Below are 18,956 nucleotides of genomic sequence, written 5' to 3'. Positions count from 1 at the left end.
ATTATGTGTTTCAACTCTATGATGATTCAGATAATTTGTATTCCTATGAGGTTTTTTGCTCCAAACAATAGAACTCCAGTTCAATAGGGATTTAACACCTGAAATCCTGAAAGATTTAAATGTAGCAAATATATCCAACAAATATATTTTCTGAGTAGCAGAAAAAATTGAATTTGAGTCATTTGAAAATTCACAAAATGTAGATTTTATTACAGTATATCTTTTTTAGCTTTGTGATTATATAGGTCAAACTAAGTATGCATAAGCAGAATTACTTCTCTTGTTTCAACCCCTTTAAACTGAATAGAGCTTTCTATTAAATGGATATCAATTCTGGATAAGAAAAGCAACAAATAACTAAACAAAATCAATTAAGGTCTAAAAATATGTTAATTTTATCAGAGTGAATTTATTGTATTTTGCTTTCTTCCATCATAAATAAATAAATAACCTAAAGGCTTGACTTAATTTGGAAAGACTGAAATTGTAGCAAGAATCAATAACAGTTTTATTAGAAAAGTCAACTTTTTTCTTAGTGAGCTTAGCCAAATAAACCGGATCCCAAAAATAGACACGGACTTCCCATTAAAAACAATCCCGCTTCTCAGGCTTATCCAGCCGAGCGACGAGTGTGTTTTCAGTTGTGAAAATCGATCCCAGACACATCGATATTTTTTCATATTTATTTTGAACCAAGAAAATCGTTAGTTACACAAAAAATATTAGCTTTGTACCTTAAATTTAATGTTCCTAAAGGCACACCAAAACAACAAACTGGAAAACCGTTTATGTCCAATACAAAGTAGCTATATCAAGAATATAAAAATAATTAGTAGTTTATTTTTTAGTTATTTGTGAGCTCATTTTGTTTTACATTTATATTAGACCGTTTTGAGCAGTAAGCGAACATTTTACCATTTTTACCCCATGTTTCTGAGCTGCTGTGCGTCCTTTATTCCTGGACCCCGGTCTTTTACCCCACCCCCTTTTCTGGAGAGCAATCTGATCTGATCAACACACGAGCGTTTGTACAAAGAGGGCCGCCCACAACCCTGATGTCGGTAAGTGGCACACGTACCTTTTTATGCACGAAAAAGAGAATAGGGATGCATGTTGGGCAGTAATGCTAAAAACGATGCTTGGGCTCTTGTGGTGAATCAGCTCCACATTAGTAACAGGAGGATGCCAGCATGGTGCAGTCGCGATGCTTCATAATCAAGGTCGATGTGAAGCGCAGCAGCAGGATAATGGGATGCTTTCAGATGGTTAAACCATTGCAATCATGATATAGGGAGTCTGTGTCCTTTCTGGGTCTCCTTTATGTGAAGGAAAATCTATATCAGACTGTTTTATCAACATGTAAAAGGGAGAAAACGCGGCGTGCACTGGAGGGGGGAGCCACAACAACAGCCACCCCTGCGGGCTGCGGTACCAGTGGAAGAAATGGCTTTACAAAAAAACAAAAACAAAAAAAACAACGTCAGGGGCATTGCAGTTACAGGAACACCCATCACATACTCTCATTTCTGCTCAGGAATGAGCCTCATTGTTTTAATTGGTAGTTTAGTACCGCGGAGAGGTCAGGATTAGGTCTGTGCGCAGGGATTAAGGGGAGGTGTTCATGCGTTTGATGCCGTGATCCCAGTTGTAATACAATCTGATCAACGCCACTTTGGCTAATTTCAATGTGTGGATTAGAATCAAGGATGCGACAAAAGCCTCGGTTTAAGATGCGCAGGTTTGAATCTGATACAGAGAGGATGGAGGTTCAGATGAGGGTGTGACTTGTTTATCCTGGCCTCAAAACAGGCAAAGTCCTGAGTACTGAATAAATTATAAAGGGGGCCAGAACCATTATAGCAAATAAGATTCGTTTTTTCTTTACAGTTAAAGTCAAATTCCCCCAAAATTGATGAACTCCATGCTTTAGAAAATGTCAACACGTCTAAAATCTGTGATAATATAACTACATTTGGTGTTTTTTAACCATTATTCGTGACGAATCTGTTATTGACATAATCGTCCACTACCTTAGTAGTCGATAAATCTTCACTGTAGTATTAACATATAAACAGTGTGTGACACTTCAACAGTTTTATAATGTATGGAATTTTTCTAAGTAGGAGTTTTTTGGGGTAAAATAATTTTTTTTTTAGGCAAAATAAATAAATGAAAAGGATTTGGGGTTAGCTAGTGTGTTAAGGTGATGTTATTACAACATAGCAGCATTATGCTTATTCATAAAATGTTTGTTACCATCTAGTACATTTTAATATAAAAAGTAATTTCCTACTAAAATGAAGTTAATAAAGAGTAGACTGAGAAATTTCTCATAATTTTTTATTTAAATCACGTCTTTTATCGATGTTAAAATCCACTTAAAAAAGTGAGCAAGTGAAAAGGTTGTTCTGCATTTTTTAATAAACCTAAAGCTGAATTTTAATGGATAAATGTTTATTTTATTTATGAAGGAGAATTAAATTGAACTCAAACATTTACCACCGATGTTTAGCAAAACGAGTGATAGGACTGCAACAATTATTTTTTACTCAATTATAATAGTGATTAATCAATTAATCGGACTGATAAATGGCACATTCTGCATATTTTTCATTCAATTACTTACATCTTTATATACACTTTTAAAAGAGACAAATAAATAAATAATGTAGTTCATTTTCAACATGAGAAAGTAAACATTTTATTACCTAAAATGTAATATCTTATTTTTTTTAAATGAACGTTTGATCATTTGAAGCAAAGGATGCATCTGCAGCTAAATTAAAAGTACTTCTAAGATCTATATGTGTAAATTTCTGCCCTTTCTGCTTGACGTAACATCAATACTGTTTAGGGCTAATCTGTTAATTAATTTTAGATAAACCGATTGATGACTGGATTGCAAAAGTTGCTAGTTTTTAATAGTATTTGAATCAGGCGTAGCTAAAACAGCCACTTCAGCCTTTGGTAGAACATATTTACAGACAAATGTTTTTTGTTTGTTTTTTTAATCTTAAATGCAAAATTAATGTATATATTTTAACAATTTTTGCTTAAGTACTGCCTGACTGTGTTCCTGTAGCAAGGGGTCTTTTTTAGAGTCTGTATACTCCATTTATGATTAATCGGTCATTAAATTAGTTGATGATTATTTAAATAATCACGATTAATCTGATTAATGGTTTCAGCCATAAATTAATCCAGTTTGTAATGGAAATGCATACATGTCTTTTCACTGTCTGCAGGGTTTAGGGTAGTAAAGTCAAAGGGGCCAGTTATGGCTCATGGGAAAAAGCCTGGAAACATGTCCAAAGTCTTGGCCCCTGGCCCTCCGTCGTGCCCCAGTGCCGGACCTCCAAAACCCAGTCAGGAGGACCAGTCTGTGAGCGAGGAGACTCAGCGACCTCCCCGTTCTACTAGGAACGACAACAATAACCAGCTGACTCCTCCCGCTGCTTCAAAGCACTTCTACATGAGCTGCGACCCGAGTCCGGAGGACATGGATGACGCCTGCTCCGAGTACGACAACGTGGGCTCGGACGTCGAGCAAGACTACGACGAGGTTCTGCATTTCAACAGACAGGGAGCCGTCAGATGTTACAACCAGCACGGGCCTGAGGGTGCGCAGCAAGCCGAGGAGAGCAGGGAGGCTCCCACCGCCGACCAGATCACCCAGAAACCTCATCACAGCACCAAGAGATGCGAACGGCCTCACTCTGAAGGAAAACCGTACCGAAGGGGTCACCGCTTTAAGTCGCATTGTGCCCCCATTGCTGGAGATGAAGCAGAGGGGGGAATGAAAATAATTGAAGGAGACAGATTCTTTTTTAACGACGATGATGATTTTGAAGAGGTGTTGGATGGAGCCAGATTCATAGAGGATTTAGATGAGGCGGAGGTAAACGCTGAAAAGCCCGCCAGCCTTTATCAGGGCAATGAGAGTGAAAGGATTAAAAAGGAAAGGAATAGAGAAGATGAAACTTGCATCCAGAGAAATCAGAACGTATCAGGAGCCGGTAAGAAGTCTGAGCCGTCCCAGAAGCGGAAAGAGCGACAGGTTAAAGGTCGAGGAAGAGGAGGAGGGGAAACGCAGCATGTTGTTTCTGGGATCAAAGCAGCGACGATCAGCAGCACCGAGCAGAATCCAAAGACTTCATCCAGAAAGTCTGCAGTGAGGTCCAAGGATCGACCCGGTTCCAGCAAACACCATCACCCTCCTCCTCCTCCTCCAACGCGTCACGCTCAGTCACCCTCTGACCCCCAGAGGGCCCCGCCTCACAGAGAGAGTCCCCCCACTTCCGGACTGCCTGCTGACAACCCGGAGAACGAGTCCAGGCTGATCAAGGCCTCTCCGGGTCTGCAGCACCCAGCAGAACAGCAGAGAGAGTCCGCAGAGGAGAAACTGATGGGTTCTGAGGAACCCGAGCAGGTCAGGAAGCCACACAGTTCCCATCTCACTAGTTCTCACCTCAATGTTTTCCTCCAATCAGCAACCACTTCTCTGTAAAGAAAATATAATCAGTCGATCAAGTTTATCTGCATAGCTTATTTCATATAGCACATCATAAAAACACAAATAAAACATCCAATAACCAATAACAGACATTACATTTTGTCAAATAGCGCCATTAAAATCAATCATGGTTGCCAGGAATTTACCATATAATCATAGTAAACGTGGAATTTATACAGTGAAATTCTGGCAACCACAGCTGTCGGTATTTTACCGTAAATTAGAGACAGTTTTTTTTACAGTGTAGGGGTCTATTAATTGCAGTTTTCTGTCAGATTGATGATTACCAATCTTTAAAAGGACTGACCTTCTGATTCTGTCTGATACCAGTTATTTTGTCTGGATTATCTCTAAATATAGCAAGAAACTCGTTGAGTTGGTAAAATGTGCAGACATGACCTAGTGGGCTGGTCTGTCAGATTTTTAAACCATTACTGAGGTAGATAAGATCGGGGGATATCAGCTGATCACCATACTCACAAAATTAAAGAAATCGGTAGCAATAAATCTTCTGGCCGATAAATCGGTGCATCTCTACTGTTAACTCTTGCAGAAGCATTTAAATCCTCTGTAGTTGTTTACGCTGTTTGATTAAGTTTGAAAATTAATACAAAGTAGTGCTAATGTTGCATGGTTGGGAGAGTAAGTCTGGCTTTTAAAGCTATAGTATGTAACTTTTATGACAAATATATTTTTACATATTTGTTGAAACCGTAATTTTACTGTTTGGTTCCTAGAGTTGAGTATGTATCACCACCAGGGGGCGCCTATTCCCTTTTCTGTGGTTGTAACCTGTACCGAGTAAGAAGAACTCGCCTCCATGTCGTTTTAGAGAGGAGAAATATAGTTGATACTGAGGTGCAGAGTGCTACGACTTTTACTTTTTTCATGTATGAGAATATAATGTAAGTTCAGTGCCGTGGAGATCTGGCTTTACATGGACAAAGTCAAATAAAGTGAAAATGTGGAATACTTCGACAGTACTTTCTGCTGCTGAGTTGAGTGGCTAACCACCACTGCTAACTCCTTCTCCAACCTCTCACCGCACCGTCACATATGTCATAATATTATGTTATTATGAGACACGTAATCTGTGAAAAATGAAGCTCCTCTGCCTTACTTCTCCCAGTGCTAACTGGAAAAAAACCAATCAGAGCCAGGAGGCGGGTCTTATCGATGGCTGCTATGCTAGCAGCTAGCATAACCTGCTGTGAATACATTAAAAACTTCAACAGAGTCAACGCCTCCAGAAGCGATCGTTTCTCAGTAGTCGAGGGTTCGGATACTGGGTAGAGGTTTTATCTTCAAAATCAAACATATACCCAACATTTCAGTAGAATAGCTTAGTTTAAGGCACATGTGTCCAACTCAAGGTACGGGGGCCAAATCCGGCCCGCCATAACTTTTTAAGTGGCCTCTAAAAAGACAGCTATGTGCCTAAATATACAAAGGATGTTTTATTTGTATTTTGCCAAATTACGAGAATGGAAAAATATTTCAGTTCTCATTGAATGCAGAGGCATTAATTTATTCATTTTTAAAAACACTTTAATGTAGATTTATCAGTATGTTTTGCTGTAACTGACTCTTTGAGAACATTCATAATCATAAAAATGAGCTTGTCAGTCCTTGTTTAAATCATATTAATGTCTTTATAATGACATTAACTGAGAATCTGTGGGGGAAAAAAATAAAATTGATGTTGACAGAAAATAGCTGGTAAAACCCTGCAGACGCAGCTGTAACTCAAAGGTGCGTTTTATTTTTATATCTTGTAAAGCACTGATGCAGGAATGCTCTGTATGTTGTCCTTGTCACCTTCTCACCATGCTGCAGTTTTCTTCAGTAATCAGTTACTTTAAAGTTTTTCTGAAACGTTGATATTTGTGTTCGTTAGGATCAGGATGAGAAGCCAAGCACAGCCATGATGCCTGAGGAGGCGGCAGAGCAGCCAAAGCAGCCTCAATGTCCAGAGCCGGTCTCTGTAGAGGAAGACAACTCTCCCAAGGTGAAGATGAGTTTTATTGCCAAACTAAAGACTTAATTCTTTATGTTTGTAAGTTTATGGTGTTGTCATTTAAAAAAAAGAAAATGAAAAAGTAACTTTGAATAGAATTTTATTGCGATGTTTGTGGTATTATTGTGTAACAATATGGATTACACTCTGACACTATTTATTGCTCATTATTTGGGTAACTTTATGGTTACAGCATTCATAGAACAACAATCACAAACATTGTTGTTGAAAAACATTCCCATTTGAAAAAACCTTTTTCAGATGCTACTGACTTAAAAAAGTGTAATTTATATTTCTAAACTGCACTGTAAAAAAAGTCTTTAATTTACAATAAAATACTGACAACTGTGGTTGCCAGAATGTTGCCTTATAAATACAGTAAAATTCTGGCAACCATAGTTGCTGGAATTTTACTGTAAATTAGATTTTTTTTAATATAGTGTGCATTTAATCATATTTTTTTATTATTTTATATTTTTTATATATATTAATATTTATTGATGCTTCCGTAAAAGCAAACAGTGGAGAAAATAATAATAATTACAAATTGTTTTTTTCAATAACAGAAATTTATAATGACAACAATAAATCAAAATTCTTATCCTGATAAGAAATTATTCACAATAAATTCCCACCCCTACTTCTGAATACTGATTTTACTACGGTTAATATTACTTTTTGTTTAGTCTTTTCTGATTTATTTAATTTAAAAATCTGTCAACTTTTCTTATTTTGTCAACTGTTTTTGGTGAAATCACAGGAAGGAGCTGCTTTTCCCTGCTTTGAGGATGGTAAATACGTCACATTATCACTACATTTCTTCATTTAAGTCTCTCCAGTACATGAAAGTGTCTTGAAATAAAGTGGGGTTTTCTTTGTGTGTGCCGTTTAGTCCCAGGTCCCTGCGAGCCGGAAGATCTCATCGACGGGATCATCTTCGCTGCTAACTACCTAGGATGCACTCAAGTGCTGTCCGATAAAAATCCGTCCAAGTCGGTGCGAATGTCGCAGGCCCATGAAGCTGTCAGCCACATCAAGGTAATCAGCATTCATGCAGACAGCCAGTGGTGTCTATTGATTCGGTTTGTAGGTGTTTCAAATGAACCGATGCGTTCTGCTTTCATCAGCTTGTTTAAACAAGAGGGAGTCAGTTTGGGCAATTAAGCTCCATTTAGGGGAACTGAGCAGATTGAAATAGTTTTTCAGAGCTTAATTGTGAAATTTGAAACCCTTGTTTTAGTAAGGACATAAAACTAATGTTTTAAAATAATAAAAGTAGTAACAGAGGTGGGAGGCATACCCAAAAATTTGTACTCAGGTAACAGTAGGACTACTTCAACATATTTTTACTCAAAATAGAAGTAAAGAGTAGCTGTAGAAGAAATTAGTTTAAAAAGTGTCACAGATGTTATCACTTGTTTTGTAAATTCAGCTATTTTTTAAATCATCTGTTATGACGATGAGCTTATTTTTGCTGTTGCGTTGTTGTTGTGGTTTGGACCAATATTCTGCCATATTAAGTCTAAACATCATAGTGTTGAGCTGAGGTTAAGTTTTGCATGAACCTTACCTCTTTGTTTTGCTACATGAACAAGAATTAATCTTTTTTTTTCCCTCCCCTCCAGGGGGTCTTTTGTGGGCTCTAGTGTCCCTTATATGAAAGTAGGCTGACAGGAAATGGGGAGGGAGACGGGAAAGACATGCAGCAAATGTCGCTGGGTCCGGGCCACTCAAGGCCTCCAGACGTGGGTCGCGCTATCCCCTACGCCACCACGGCACGCCAACAAGAATTAATCTTGAAAATATATGTATATACATATATATAACCTCACCTTTGTGAATTCAGTTTTAGGGTTTTGTGATCTCACAATGGGCTGCACAGTGGTGCAGTAGGTATCACTGTTGCCTTGCAGCAAGAAGGTCCTGGGTTCGATTCCCGGCCAGAGGTCTTTCTGCATGGAGTTTGCATGTTCTCCCTGTGCATGGTGGGTTCTCTCCGGGTTCTCCGGCTTCCTCCCACAGTCCAAAAACATGACTGTCAGGTTAATTGGTCTCTCTAAATTCTCCCTAGGCCGAGGTGTGAGTGTGTGTGTGTGTGTGTGTGTGTGCGTGTGTGTGTGTGCGTGTGTGTGTGTGAGTGCGTGAGTGTGTGTGTGTTATCTGTCTTTGTTGCCCCACTAGGAACAAGGGTGTTAGAAAATGGATGATGATGTTTTGCTAATCTTCTTCTTCAGATCAGATCAACATTTTTGCAACTACAGCACTATGGAAGTAAATATGTGCCATCAGAATTTGAATAAAAAATACCTCTGAAATTTGAATGTTGTATATTAGTGCTCACTTTTTCAGTATTAAAATAAATTCAGAATATATTTTTAACCTAAAAAAAAATTCAATGTCATTATTTTTGCAGTAAAAAATTCGTGTAATTTTTTTACATGGTTGCAATTTTCAGTTATTAAAAAAATTCACATTCCTATTTCAAAGTGATCAAATTTTCAATATACATATTTTTCACAGTTTAAATTTTCAGTGTTAAAAAATTCAGCATATAAAAAATTCAACTTTTCAAAATTCAAATGCAATATTTTCGTTGTCCTCCAATTCAACTTGCTCAAATTCGCCGTCTCAAATTCAGCGTCTAAAAATTCGCTGTCTCAAATTCAGCGTCTAAAAATTCGCTGTAAAAATGGCCAAGGTTACTTCAGGTCACAGACATTAGCAATGGATGTCCGATTCCAACATCCACCTAATCACGTGACACAACCGTCATATTGAAGAAATACCAGCATCACCCAGGCTGGCGACCATGGAGGCGAACGCAAACCCAACGGTGAGTTTAATGCTTTCATATTTCTATAGTATATTTTATTTTGTGCATGAAGTTTGATACATTATCTTAAAGCCTGATTTAAAACACGGGTTGGGCCGTTGTTAATCTTACACCGTGTAGTGCCGGCATATTACATCTCGCTACCTCCTAGCACCCCCAGCCCCTCCCCGCTGTCCCAAACCCAATTTCCCCTGTTTTATTTAAAAAAGAAATACCACTTGGGTCAAGTCTAGAATCTTTAAAGAGAACTGATGGGTGGCGACATTCTGGGTTGTTTGTATGTTGTCTTAGGTGAGACTGAGACAGGCAGTCTTAGTAAAGTCGTAATTTTTCAGGAGATGCTACCGCTAATATGGCTGCCTTGTGTGCTTCAAAGAGGGGCTGTGAACACTTTCCGACATTAATTATAACCACAACCCCATTCTGATCAGCTACCGTATTGTTCAGGTGACTTCATTACAACATCATCCAAAATACTGCTTCTCTTATCTGACAATTGTTGATATACAATATTAATTTACATTCTTTTTACTTTGCCTAAAACCTCGTTCTGTTACCTAGCAACACTATAAACAACCGCCTTTGTTTTTTCAGTTGATTTTAACTCATTTTCAAGAAAATATATGCTTGTAAGTACATCTGTTAACTTATTTTAGATTAAATATCATAATTTAATTTAGATTACTGTGACTTCTCAATGCTGACCTACTGATGTCAAAATACTTTTTTATTTTACTGACAATTTTTTAAATGTTTTTTTTCTTTTTTCCCTTTTCAAGGAACTTTTGCTGAATCATATTTTTGATAGACTCCGTGATCGTTTGGAGCAGGAAGAAGCAGTTTTATATCTGGGAAGAGTGTGCACAATCAAAGGTTTGTACAAATGACAAGTTTCAATATGTGATGCTTTTGAATGTCTATAGTAACATTAGCTTTTGTGGTCTTCAATATGATGAGATTTGAAGGGCAGTTTTTAATCGTTTATTACTCCATAATTGAAGGACTGAGCGACTGTGGAGAGATCTGTGGACGGCTGTAACATGCATCTATTATGACGTGCTACACTACCTTAAAGAAGAGGGATACCTGGACATTTCAAATGAAGCACTCCTCTTCTGTTGCCATTATGTCTTCCTGCCATGTCTGCAGGATGATCTGGATACTTTCTGCAGTGGCTGGGACAATCACCCACTTCGAACTGAAGCAACATAACTCCTAACCTGCTCTGGGTTCTTGGTCGTACACATCATCCAATTCCTGAACCCCACGGTGCCTTGACAGAGGTTATAAAGATTATAACGGAGGCTCAGATGTATTTGCTGAACATTTTATGTTCAGATTTTTATTTAATAACAATAGCTGAATAACGGGGCTGTTTGTAACCAAGCAACCAAAATCACCAGAAGGCAATCATGTTTTAACAAGATAACTATCACATTTTAATAAGATACATATGACGTTATAACGTGATAGCGCTCAATTTTTTTTCCTGTGACAGCAATACGCTTCCGTGCCAGTTTAAAAATTCACCATTTATGAAATGTAAAGCAAAATGCTGATCATGTTACCACAGAGGTGAATTTTAGTGCTTTTATGGTAGACATGTCAGAGAACAAAAATGTTCTAAATTTGTAATTTGTTTGTTTTTATTCTTTACTCAAAAGGAACCCATCAGGTACATTTGTACATTGTTGTATTGCTTTACATTACTTGAATTATAAGAATCAGAAAAAGTTTTGTCTTATGTTGTTTATTTTCTAATACCTAAAGCATATATGAACTCATCTAAGTACATTCAATAAAATTTTGCATAAAAAAACAATTTCAGTTTCATATTTAAAACTGCCTGTACAAACAGTACTGACTCAGAGAAATGAAATATCTACTCTGAACATTGTGTTATTCTAGTTCCTCTAGTTTTGAATTTGACAAAACTAGAGAAATTAGAGTAACAGCAATGTTGTCGCTCTAATGAGTAATACATATGATCACATTTAAACATATGTATCGAACTTGTGATCTGACAAAATCAGAAAATTGAATTGATTCTACATTTCAACAAAACTGTTTTGTTTTAACAAACTGATTCACAAACAAAGAACTGCTACAGCTTAAATGTAGATTGTTTTTTATTTATTTATTTATTTTTAACAGGTCAATCACTCAAAGCAAGCCAAAGCCAGACTGCGTAGAGGAAATGCATGCTACAAAATCCTCACTGAAAGAGTTGTAATTCCAGTAGTGACAAGGAATTCTTAGTGTTTTGTAGTTTCCACCAACAATCTCCACAGACAGACTTGCTGGCAGATTTTCCCATCCAGTCCAGAATTTCATCATGTCTCCTCTTCCTCCACTCCGTGGTCTTTCAGTTAGTAAATTAAGTAAGTGGCTTGCAGATTCAACAATAGCATCCTGACTACCCTGTAGTCACAAAATATATAAAAGACAAAGTAGCAGTTGAAAAAGGATTAGTTAAAAAGAAATTTACACTTCATGATCACTTTTACTCAGGAAAGCTCTGTGCTGTAGGGTTCCCACCTTTCAGAAATTAAAATAAGGATCTAGCAGATGGAAAGTGTCATTCTATTTCACTAGAGAAACTAAAACTGCAGTACCATAAGTTTTAAAGAATAAAGAGACAGTATAATTTCTTCAGTTTCCCTCTTAATTTTTTTTTTACAATTGCTAGCATTCATCCTCACTGACACTGTTCAGCCTGGCATGTGTGTCTTCCCTCTCCTGTATCTTTGCTAGGACATGGTAGAGTATCGGTTGAGGACGTTTTAAAAAGACGCAGGTTGAGAACGGCTCACCACGACCGCTAACCCTCTTTTGCACCCTAGTGTTTCTAGGCAACCGTGACATCATCAATGGTCCAAAGCGTTCTGGGGTCCTTACTAGCTCCCGCCACATTAGCTGAGCTTAACATGTCTTGTGTTTTATTTTTGTAATTATTGTTACACTAAATGTTTATATGCATGTGATAGGCGTTACTGTCGGACATACAGAAATACCGAACAAATCGCGTCTCGTTACGGGGCGATTCCGTATTTTACGAAAGGGATGGCAATCCTACTGTGCTCTTCTCATTAAAATTATAGAAACTATATAAAACAGAAATAAATCTACAATTTGTAAGATTAACAACGGCCCTGTCTCAGTCTCACCTAAGACAACATACAAACAACCCAGAATGTCGCCACCCATCAGTTCTCTTTAAAGATTCTAGACTTGACCCAAGTGGTATTTCTTTTTGAAATAAAACTGGGGAAATTGGACGTGGGACAGCGGGGAGGGGCTGGGGGTGCTAGGAGGTAGCGAGATGTAATATGCCGGCACTACACGGTGTAAGATTAACAACGGCCCAACCCGTGTTTTAAATCAGGCTTTAAGATAATGTATCAAACTTCATGCACAAAATAAAATATACTATAGAAATATGAAAGCATTAAACTCACCGTTGGGTTTATGTCATTCCATGGTCGCCAGCCTGGGTGATGCTGGTATTTCTTCAATATGACGGTTGTGTCACGTGATTAGGTGGATGTTGAATCGGACATCCATTGCTAATGTCTGTGACCTGAAGTAACCTTGGCCATTTTACAGCGAATTTTTAGACGCTGAATTTGAGACGCGAATTTGAGCAAGTTGAATTGGAGGACAACGAAAATATTGCATTTGAATTATGAAATGTTGAATTTTTTATATGCTGAATTGTTTATCGCTGAAAATTGAGTCTGGGAAAAGTATGTCTCGTGAAAATTTGAGCAGTTTGAACTAGGAATGTGAATTTTTTAATAACTGAAAATTGCAACCATGTAAAAAAATTACATCAATTTTTTTACTGCAAAAATAATGACATTGAATTTTTTTTTAGGTTAAAAATATATTCTGAATTTATTTTAATACTGAAAAAGTAAGCACTAATATACAACATTCAAATTTCAGAGGTATTTTTTATTCAAATTCTGATGGCACATATTTACTTCCATACAGCACCTACATAAAGAATTGCAGACTGCAATGTCGGTGTCTGTTTTTTCACTTGCCAGAGCCAAGATGAAGATTCTCAGATGATGACTGAGGTCGACCTCTTCATCTCCACTAAGGCTGTCAAAGTACTGAATGCTGACACACAGGTCAGTAACTTCATTTGTGCTGATTCAGTTCAGTTTGATTCAAACACTTATGGGGATATGAGCGAAATTGGCTCATATCTCCAGTAGCAGTCAGTGTTGCAACCAATCCGAAGAGGCTTCTTACGGAAGTTGACAGAAAATTTTATTTATTTCTGTGTCAGTCACCTTAAAGATCCTGATTATTTCCTCTGCCTGCAGGAGACGATGATGGACAGTGCCTTGCGGACCATATCCTACATCGCCGACATTGGCAGCATCGTGGTTCTGATGGCACGGAGACGCATGTCTCAGGCTTCATCAGAGGATTTCTCTGAATCGTCTGATTCTGCCAGCGAAGGGAAAACTCAGTACAGAATGATCTGCTACGTCTTCGAGTCAGAAGATGTAAGTACTTTATGCCATGCTTTCTCCCCTCTCTGCTTCTGTCAGCTGGGATCATTTCCCTACAGATTAATTTTCCCATAACTCCCTTTTCCGCAGGCACAGCTGATTGCGCAGTCCATCGGTCAGGCTTTCAGCGTGGCCTACCGGGAATTCCTGCGAGCCAACGGCATCAACCCGACCGACCTGAGCCACAAACAGTACAGTGACATCATCAACTCCGAGGAAATGTACCACGACGACCTCGTGCATTTCTCAAACTCAGAGAACCGTAAAGAGGTGAGACGTTCCTGAGTTTCCCAGCAGAAATGTGGCACCTTTTTCAGATCTAATAAGATTGCTGCCAAACAGCAAAAAATGTGTTTGTTTGTGGCGCTATCATTTTAAAGATATTAAATCAAACATGATATCTTCAAAACAAGAGCAGCACAAACAAAAAATAGTTTCTGCACAAACGTAGCACAATCGTTTGTCACCAATTTTGTTTGCTTTTGCAATTGTGGGGGATCTTGTTGACCTTTTGACCTTTAATCTTTTATCAATATTTTCAAAGAAAAAGCAGCACAAATAAAAACATTTGCTGCACAAACGTTTGACACAAATTTTGTTTGATTGCCTAAATGTTCAGGATCTTAGCTGGTATTTTTTTTTACTTTTAGATTTTATTAATATCTGCAAAGAAAAAGCAGCACAAACACTTTTTTGCTGCACAGTTGATTGACACCAATTTTGTTTGATTGTCTACATGTGGGGAGGTTTGGTGACCTTTTGACCTTTAAACTTTCCTTAATATCTTCAAAGAAAAAGCAGCACAAAACAACGTTTGACACCATTTTTGTTAGATTTGAAGAAGGTGGGTGAGCCATCTCCTCTCAGGTCTTCATATTTGCTCTTTAATTCGCGCTCCAGCTGTATGTGGAAAAGCAGAAAGGCGAGAGCCTCGGCGTGGTCATAGTGGAGTCCGGCTGGGGCTCCATTCTGCCCACCGTCATCCTGGCCAGCATGCTGAACAGTGGCCCCGCAGCGCGGTCCGGAAAACTCAGTGTGGGAGACCAGATCATGTCCATTAATGACACAAGTCTGGTGGGACTGCCACTGGCCACTTGTCAGAGCATCATTAAGGTAAGAAAATCAGTCACAGGTACTTTACTGTACCTTGAAAGTAAGATCTACACTACAACATTCACATTTTACAAGTTATTATGCTTCCATTTGGGCCTCAACTGCTTCTAAGAACCATCCAAGTGCTTAAAAAAACCACGCAGCTGTTTTTAGTGTCTGGAAAATGAGCAGTTTTTAAAACCTCGCTGCAAAAACACAAAATCTGACCAAATATTTTTGACCTAGTTTCTAGTGCCAATGTCTTAGTACATTTGCAAGCAGCTTTTCATCAAGACATAGGAGCTTCTTTTAGGTAAATAATTACTTAATATTATTTAAAAAGTTCTAGTTCCACTGGCAGATTGTTCATTTATAAGACATTTTTCCCCTGTTAAAATGGAACATATGAAGTAAAAGCTGCAGCTGCTGCAACTAACGATTATTCCACTTATAAATTATTCTGACAACTAATTGATTTTTGGATAAATAAAATTGAGTTTTTCATTTAACCACTTAGGCCATTTTATGTGATATTAAGAATATGTTAAAATATGCAAATAAACAAACAATTTAATTCCTTTAAATAATAAATAATCACTTCTCTGTCTAAAATGCAACAATATGGCGTTCCTTTAGTGAATTTGAACCGGGTGAAGCTAAAACTCTGACACTTGAGGAGTTTTAGCTGAAACATATTCACACAAGACAGTGTTTTTATCTTAAATACAAACTGTACATTTGTTTTGAACAGTTTTTCAATTAATCACGATTAATTCGATTATTCGTTTCAACCCTACAGTTAGGCCACCAAGGACTGGTTGACACCTAAGTAGTGGAGATTCCAGGGCCTAGTCAAAGTCTAGATCTTAATTACCTTTGTAACAGTTTCAATAAACTTCTTCCAGGGCTTGAAGAATCAGGTGAAAGTGAAGCTGAGCATCGTAAGCTGCCCTCCTGTTACGACCGTCCTCATAAAGAGACCGGACCTCAAATATCAGCTCGGCTTCAGCGTTCAGAACGGCATCGTGAGTAAAACCCCAACAGTAAAAGTCTCCAAACCTGAATAAGGCTACGTTCACACTCCAGCCTGAAGTGACCCAAATCTGATTTTTTGGGGGCGTGGTCGTTCATATTACCAAATATATCCCACCTGAAAATGTCCCGGGTGCAGAGAGAGGGCAGTAGAGGGCGCAATAACGTCACACAAAGAGAGCGTGCTCAGTGGTTTGACAGCAGTAGAAGAAGAAGTAGTAGAAGAAGAAGTGCTCAGTGTTTGCAGAAGTAAACATGGATGCTACCGGTGGAGCATAGGTTACAATTTCTGATTGCTGGCGCCTATCTCCAGCTAACGTTTCGGACGAGAGGCGTGGTTCACCCTGGGTACACAGAGACAGACAGGACAAACAACCATGCACACACACACTCACATCTAGGGAGAATTTAGAGACCAATTAACCTGACAGTCATGTTTTTGGACTGTGGGAGGAAGCCGGAGAACCCGGAGAGAACCCACGCATGCACAGGGAGAACATGCAAACTCCATGCAGAAAGACCCGGGGCCGGGAATTGAACCCAGGACCTTCTTGCTGCAAGGCAACAGCTCTACCAACTGTGCAGCCTACATTAACAACTTAATGTTGTTAATGTAGCGCATATCAGGACACAGAATAGTGACGTTTGTGGAGCATCAACGACGTTCACGTCAGATGAACGTGACCAGGTATGCTTCGTATTAAGGACATAACCAAGTGGCCTTTGTCGCATTCAAAAAAGTCTGATCTGTGTTTTCAGACTGCCAAGAAAAAAATCCGATGCAGATCGCATTAAGGCTAAAAAATTGGGTTTGGGACTCTTACGTCTGCAGTGTGAACGTGGTGAGTCTCCTACGTATTCTGTGTGTTTTGGTCAGATCTGCAGTCTGATGCGAGGCGGGATTGCCGAGCGAGGCGGCGTCCGAGTCGGGCACAGAATCATCGAAATAAACGGGCAGAGTGTTGTTGCCATGGCGCATGAGAAGATTGTTCAAACTCTGTCTGTCTCCGTGGGTGAGGTAAGACATCAAATGAAATCACACATTTCCTCTCACACTGGGATCTCTTTAAATGTATGAAGTTCAACATGCAGATACTATGTCAGGGATTTCCCAAATGCAGACACGAGGAAAGAAGCATTTCCAGACAAAAGGCATTCAGAATATAAATACTTGATACTATGGTGGCAAGAATAAATTGTACTATAGTGGTAAGATGTTTTGTTCAATGTTTTATTCGAAAATTGATTATATAAAGCGTAAATAATGACAAAGTTATCTGAACTATAAGTAACAATTAAAAATACCTTTAGAAATGTAGTGTATTTTCATGAACGTAAATATGTGAATTGACTATAGCTTACATAATGTAAACTTCTCTTTATGATAAATACTGCCCCCTAGTGTTTCCTCGCTGTTATTACACTTCTAATTCCTAGCTTAGGAACAGGTAGCTCTCCACAGACGCTATTGTATTTCTTTGGGGTTTTATGCAACAGATAAAGGGCTGTAAACTAATGAAAACATTTGTGCATTTCTATTCAACGTTAATCCAGCAGAAAACCAGTTTCCATCGGTTTCCGAGTGGTGGCTGGAGTTTGCAGTCTTTGTTTTTCAAAAAACAAATCACATTTTCCCACATATTTTCATCATCACCTATTAAGTTTTTGAGTTACTTTAAATTGGACTTGAATTCCTTTTCTGTTATTGAACAATCGTCTGTGAGATGTTTGATTTCAACTGTGTCAGCTATTTTCCTTCATGATGGTTTTTATTCATTTGTGTTCTCAAACAAACATCTAGCAAGACCATTGAAAAAAAATAAATAAAAGTCTGCACAATCAATTGTGTCCCTGACATTTTTCTAATTTTTAACTAATATAATGACAAAGGCATTATATTGCATATACCCCCTCTCAAAGATTAATAAGCTTTAATTTCTAATGGACATTTTAAGTATCCAAAATAAATAAACAGAACAACAAATAAAATGGAAACTGAAGTCTCTATAAACAAAATTGCCCTTCAAATAAGGGCAATGGAGACTTTTGTCATCCAATCTTTGGGCGAACTCATTGATCTAATGTGTTGAGGGCCACATAGAAAGCTGCGGCAGGCCACGTTTGGCCCCAGGGCCTTGAGTCTGACACATGTGGATTAGATGTTCAAATCTTTCTTAACTGCTTTTTTAAACTATCTGCAGATTGGCTCCTTGTCATCGTTTCTCTCTTTGCTCCAGATCAACATGAAGACAATGCCTGCAGTGATGTTCAGACTCCTGACGGGTCAAGAGACGCCGGTCTACATATAGAAATCCTGCACGGATTGATCCTCTGAAGTTCTGGATGAAGGGAATTTATTTTTCTACCATTTTAAATTGTTTTGCTTCTTGTTGCAATGCTGTAAAGAACATCGTTTCCAGGTCTTATCTTGAATTACGTCATCATAATGGCCTTATAATGTGAACACCGTCTGTAGTATTGTACGTGAGGTAATGGTGTCAAAGAAAAGTAGCTTTATGGTCATGATTATTTTCTTATGAAGAGATAAATTAGCACATTTATTTTTTATTTAGTCATTTTTATAATGCGTATGGGGTTCAAAAATGTACTTATACTGTAAATACTTTGGGTTGGCTTCGTTGGGAAGGCCATAACTACTCCTGCAAAAACACAGTATGCATGTGATTGTGGAAAAATAACAGACCAGGGATTCAGTCTCGATCTGACATCGTTATCTATTACAGTAAGTATTAAAACTCGACAAAAACATGATGTACAAAAGCACCGAACTCTGCATTACAGTGATGCTGAAGGCCAAAGACACACCTCTTGTTTAAGGAGATTCAACAACACTTTGAGTGACAGAGAGTACAAGAATGTATCAATATACTCATTACTGGATGAATGTAATGAAGAAAAAATACAATTTCTCTCCTAAAC

The 18,956-nt window shown here is 38.2% G+C and overlaps 1 protein-coding gene across 1 annotated transcript; it reads left to right on the top strand.

Moving 5' to 3' along the window:
* Nucleotides 1-977: 977 nt before the first annotated feature.
* apba2a (amyloid beta (A4) precursor protein-binding, family A, member 2a) lies at nt 978-18,951 on the top strand. Its single transcript, XM_044123599.1, has 12 exons — nt 978-1,061; nt 3,246-4,429; nt 6,411-6,521; nt 7,291-7,321; nt 7,423-7,568; nt 13,416-13,502; nt 13,701-13,886; nt 13,983-14,162; nt 14,793-15,005; nt 15,890-16,009; nt 16,894-17,034; nt 18,254-18,951. Exons 2-12 carry the CDS (start codon nt 3,278-3,280, stop codon nt 18,323-18,325), a joined length of 2,439 nt encoding a protein of 812 aa, XP_043979534.1. The 5' UTR covers nt 978-1,061; nt 3,246-3,277; the 3' UTR covers nt 18,326-18,951.
* Nucleotides 18,952-18,956: the final 5 nt, after the last annotated feature.

The sequence above is a fragment of the Gambusia affinis genome, linkage group LG08, assembly GCF_019740435.1.
Source record: "Gambusia affinis linkage group LG08, SWU_Gaff_1.0, whole genome shotgun sequence".
NCBI classification, from domain to species: Eukaryota; Metazoa; Chordata; class Actinopteri; order Cyprinodontiformes; family Poeciliidae; genus Gambusia; species Gambusia affinis.
The sequence above is the reverse complement of the archived record's forward strand: the minus strand, read 5'-3'. Positions and strand labels throughout refer to the sequence as shown.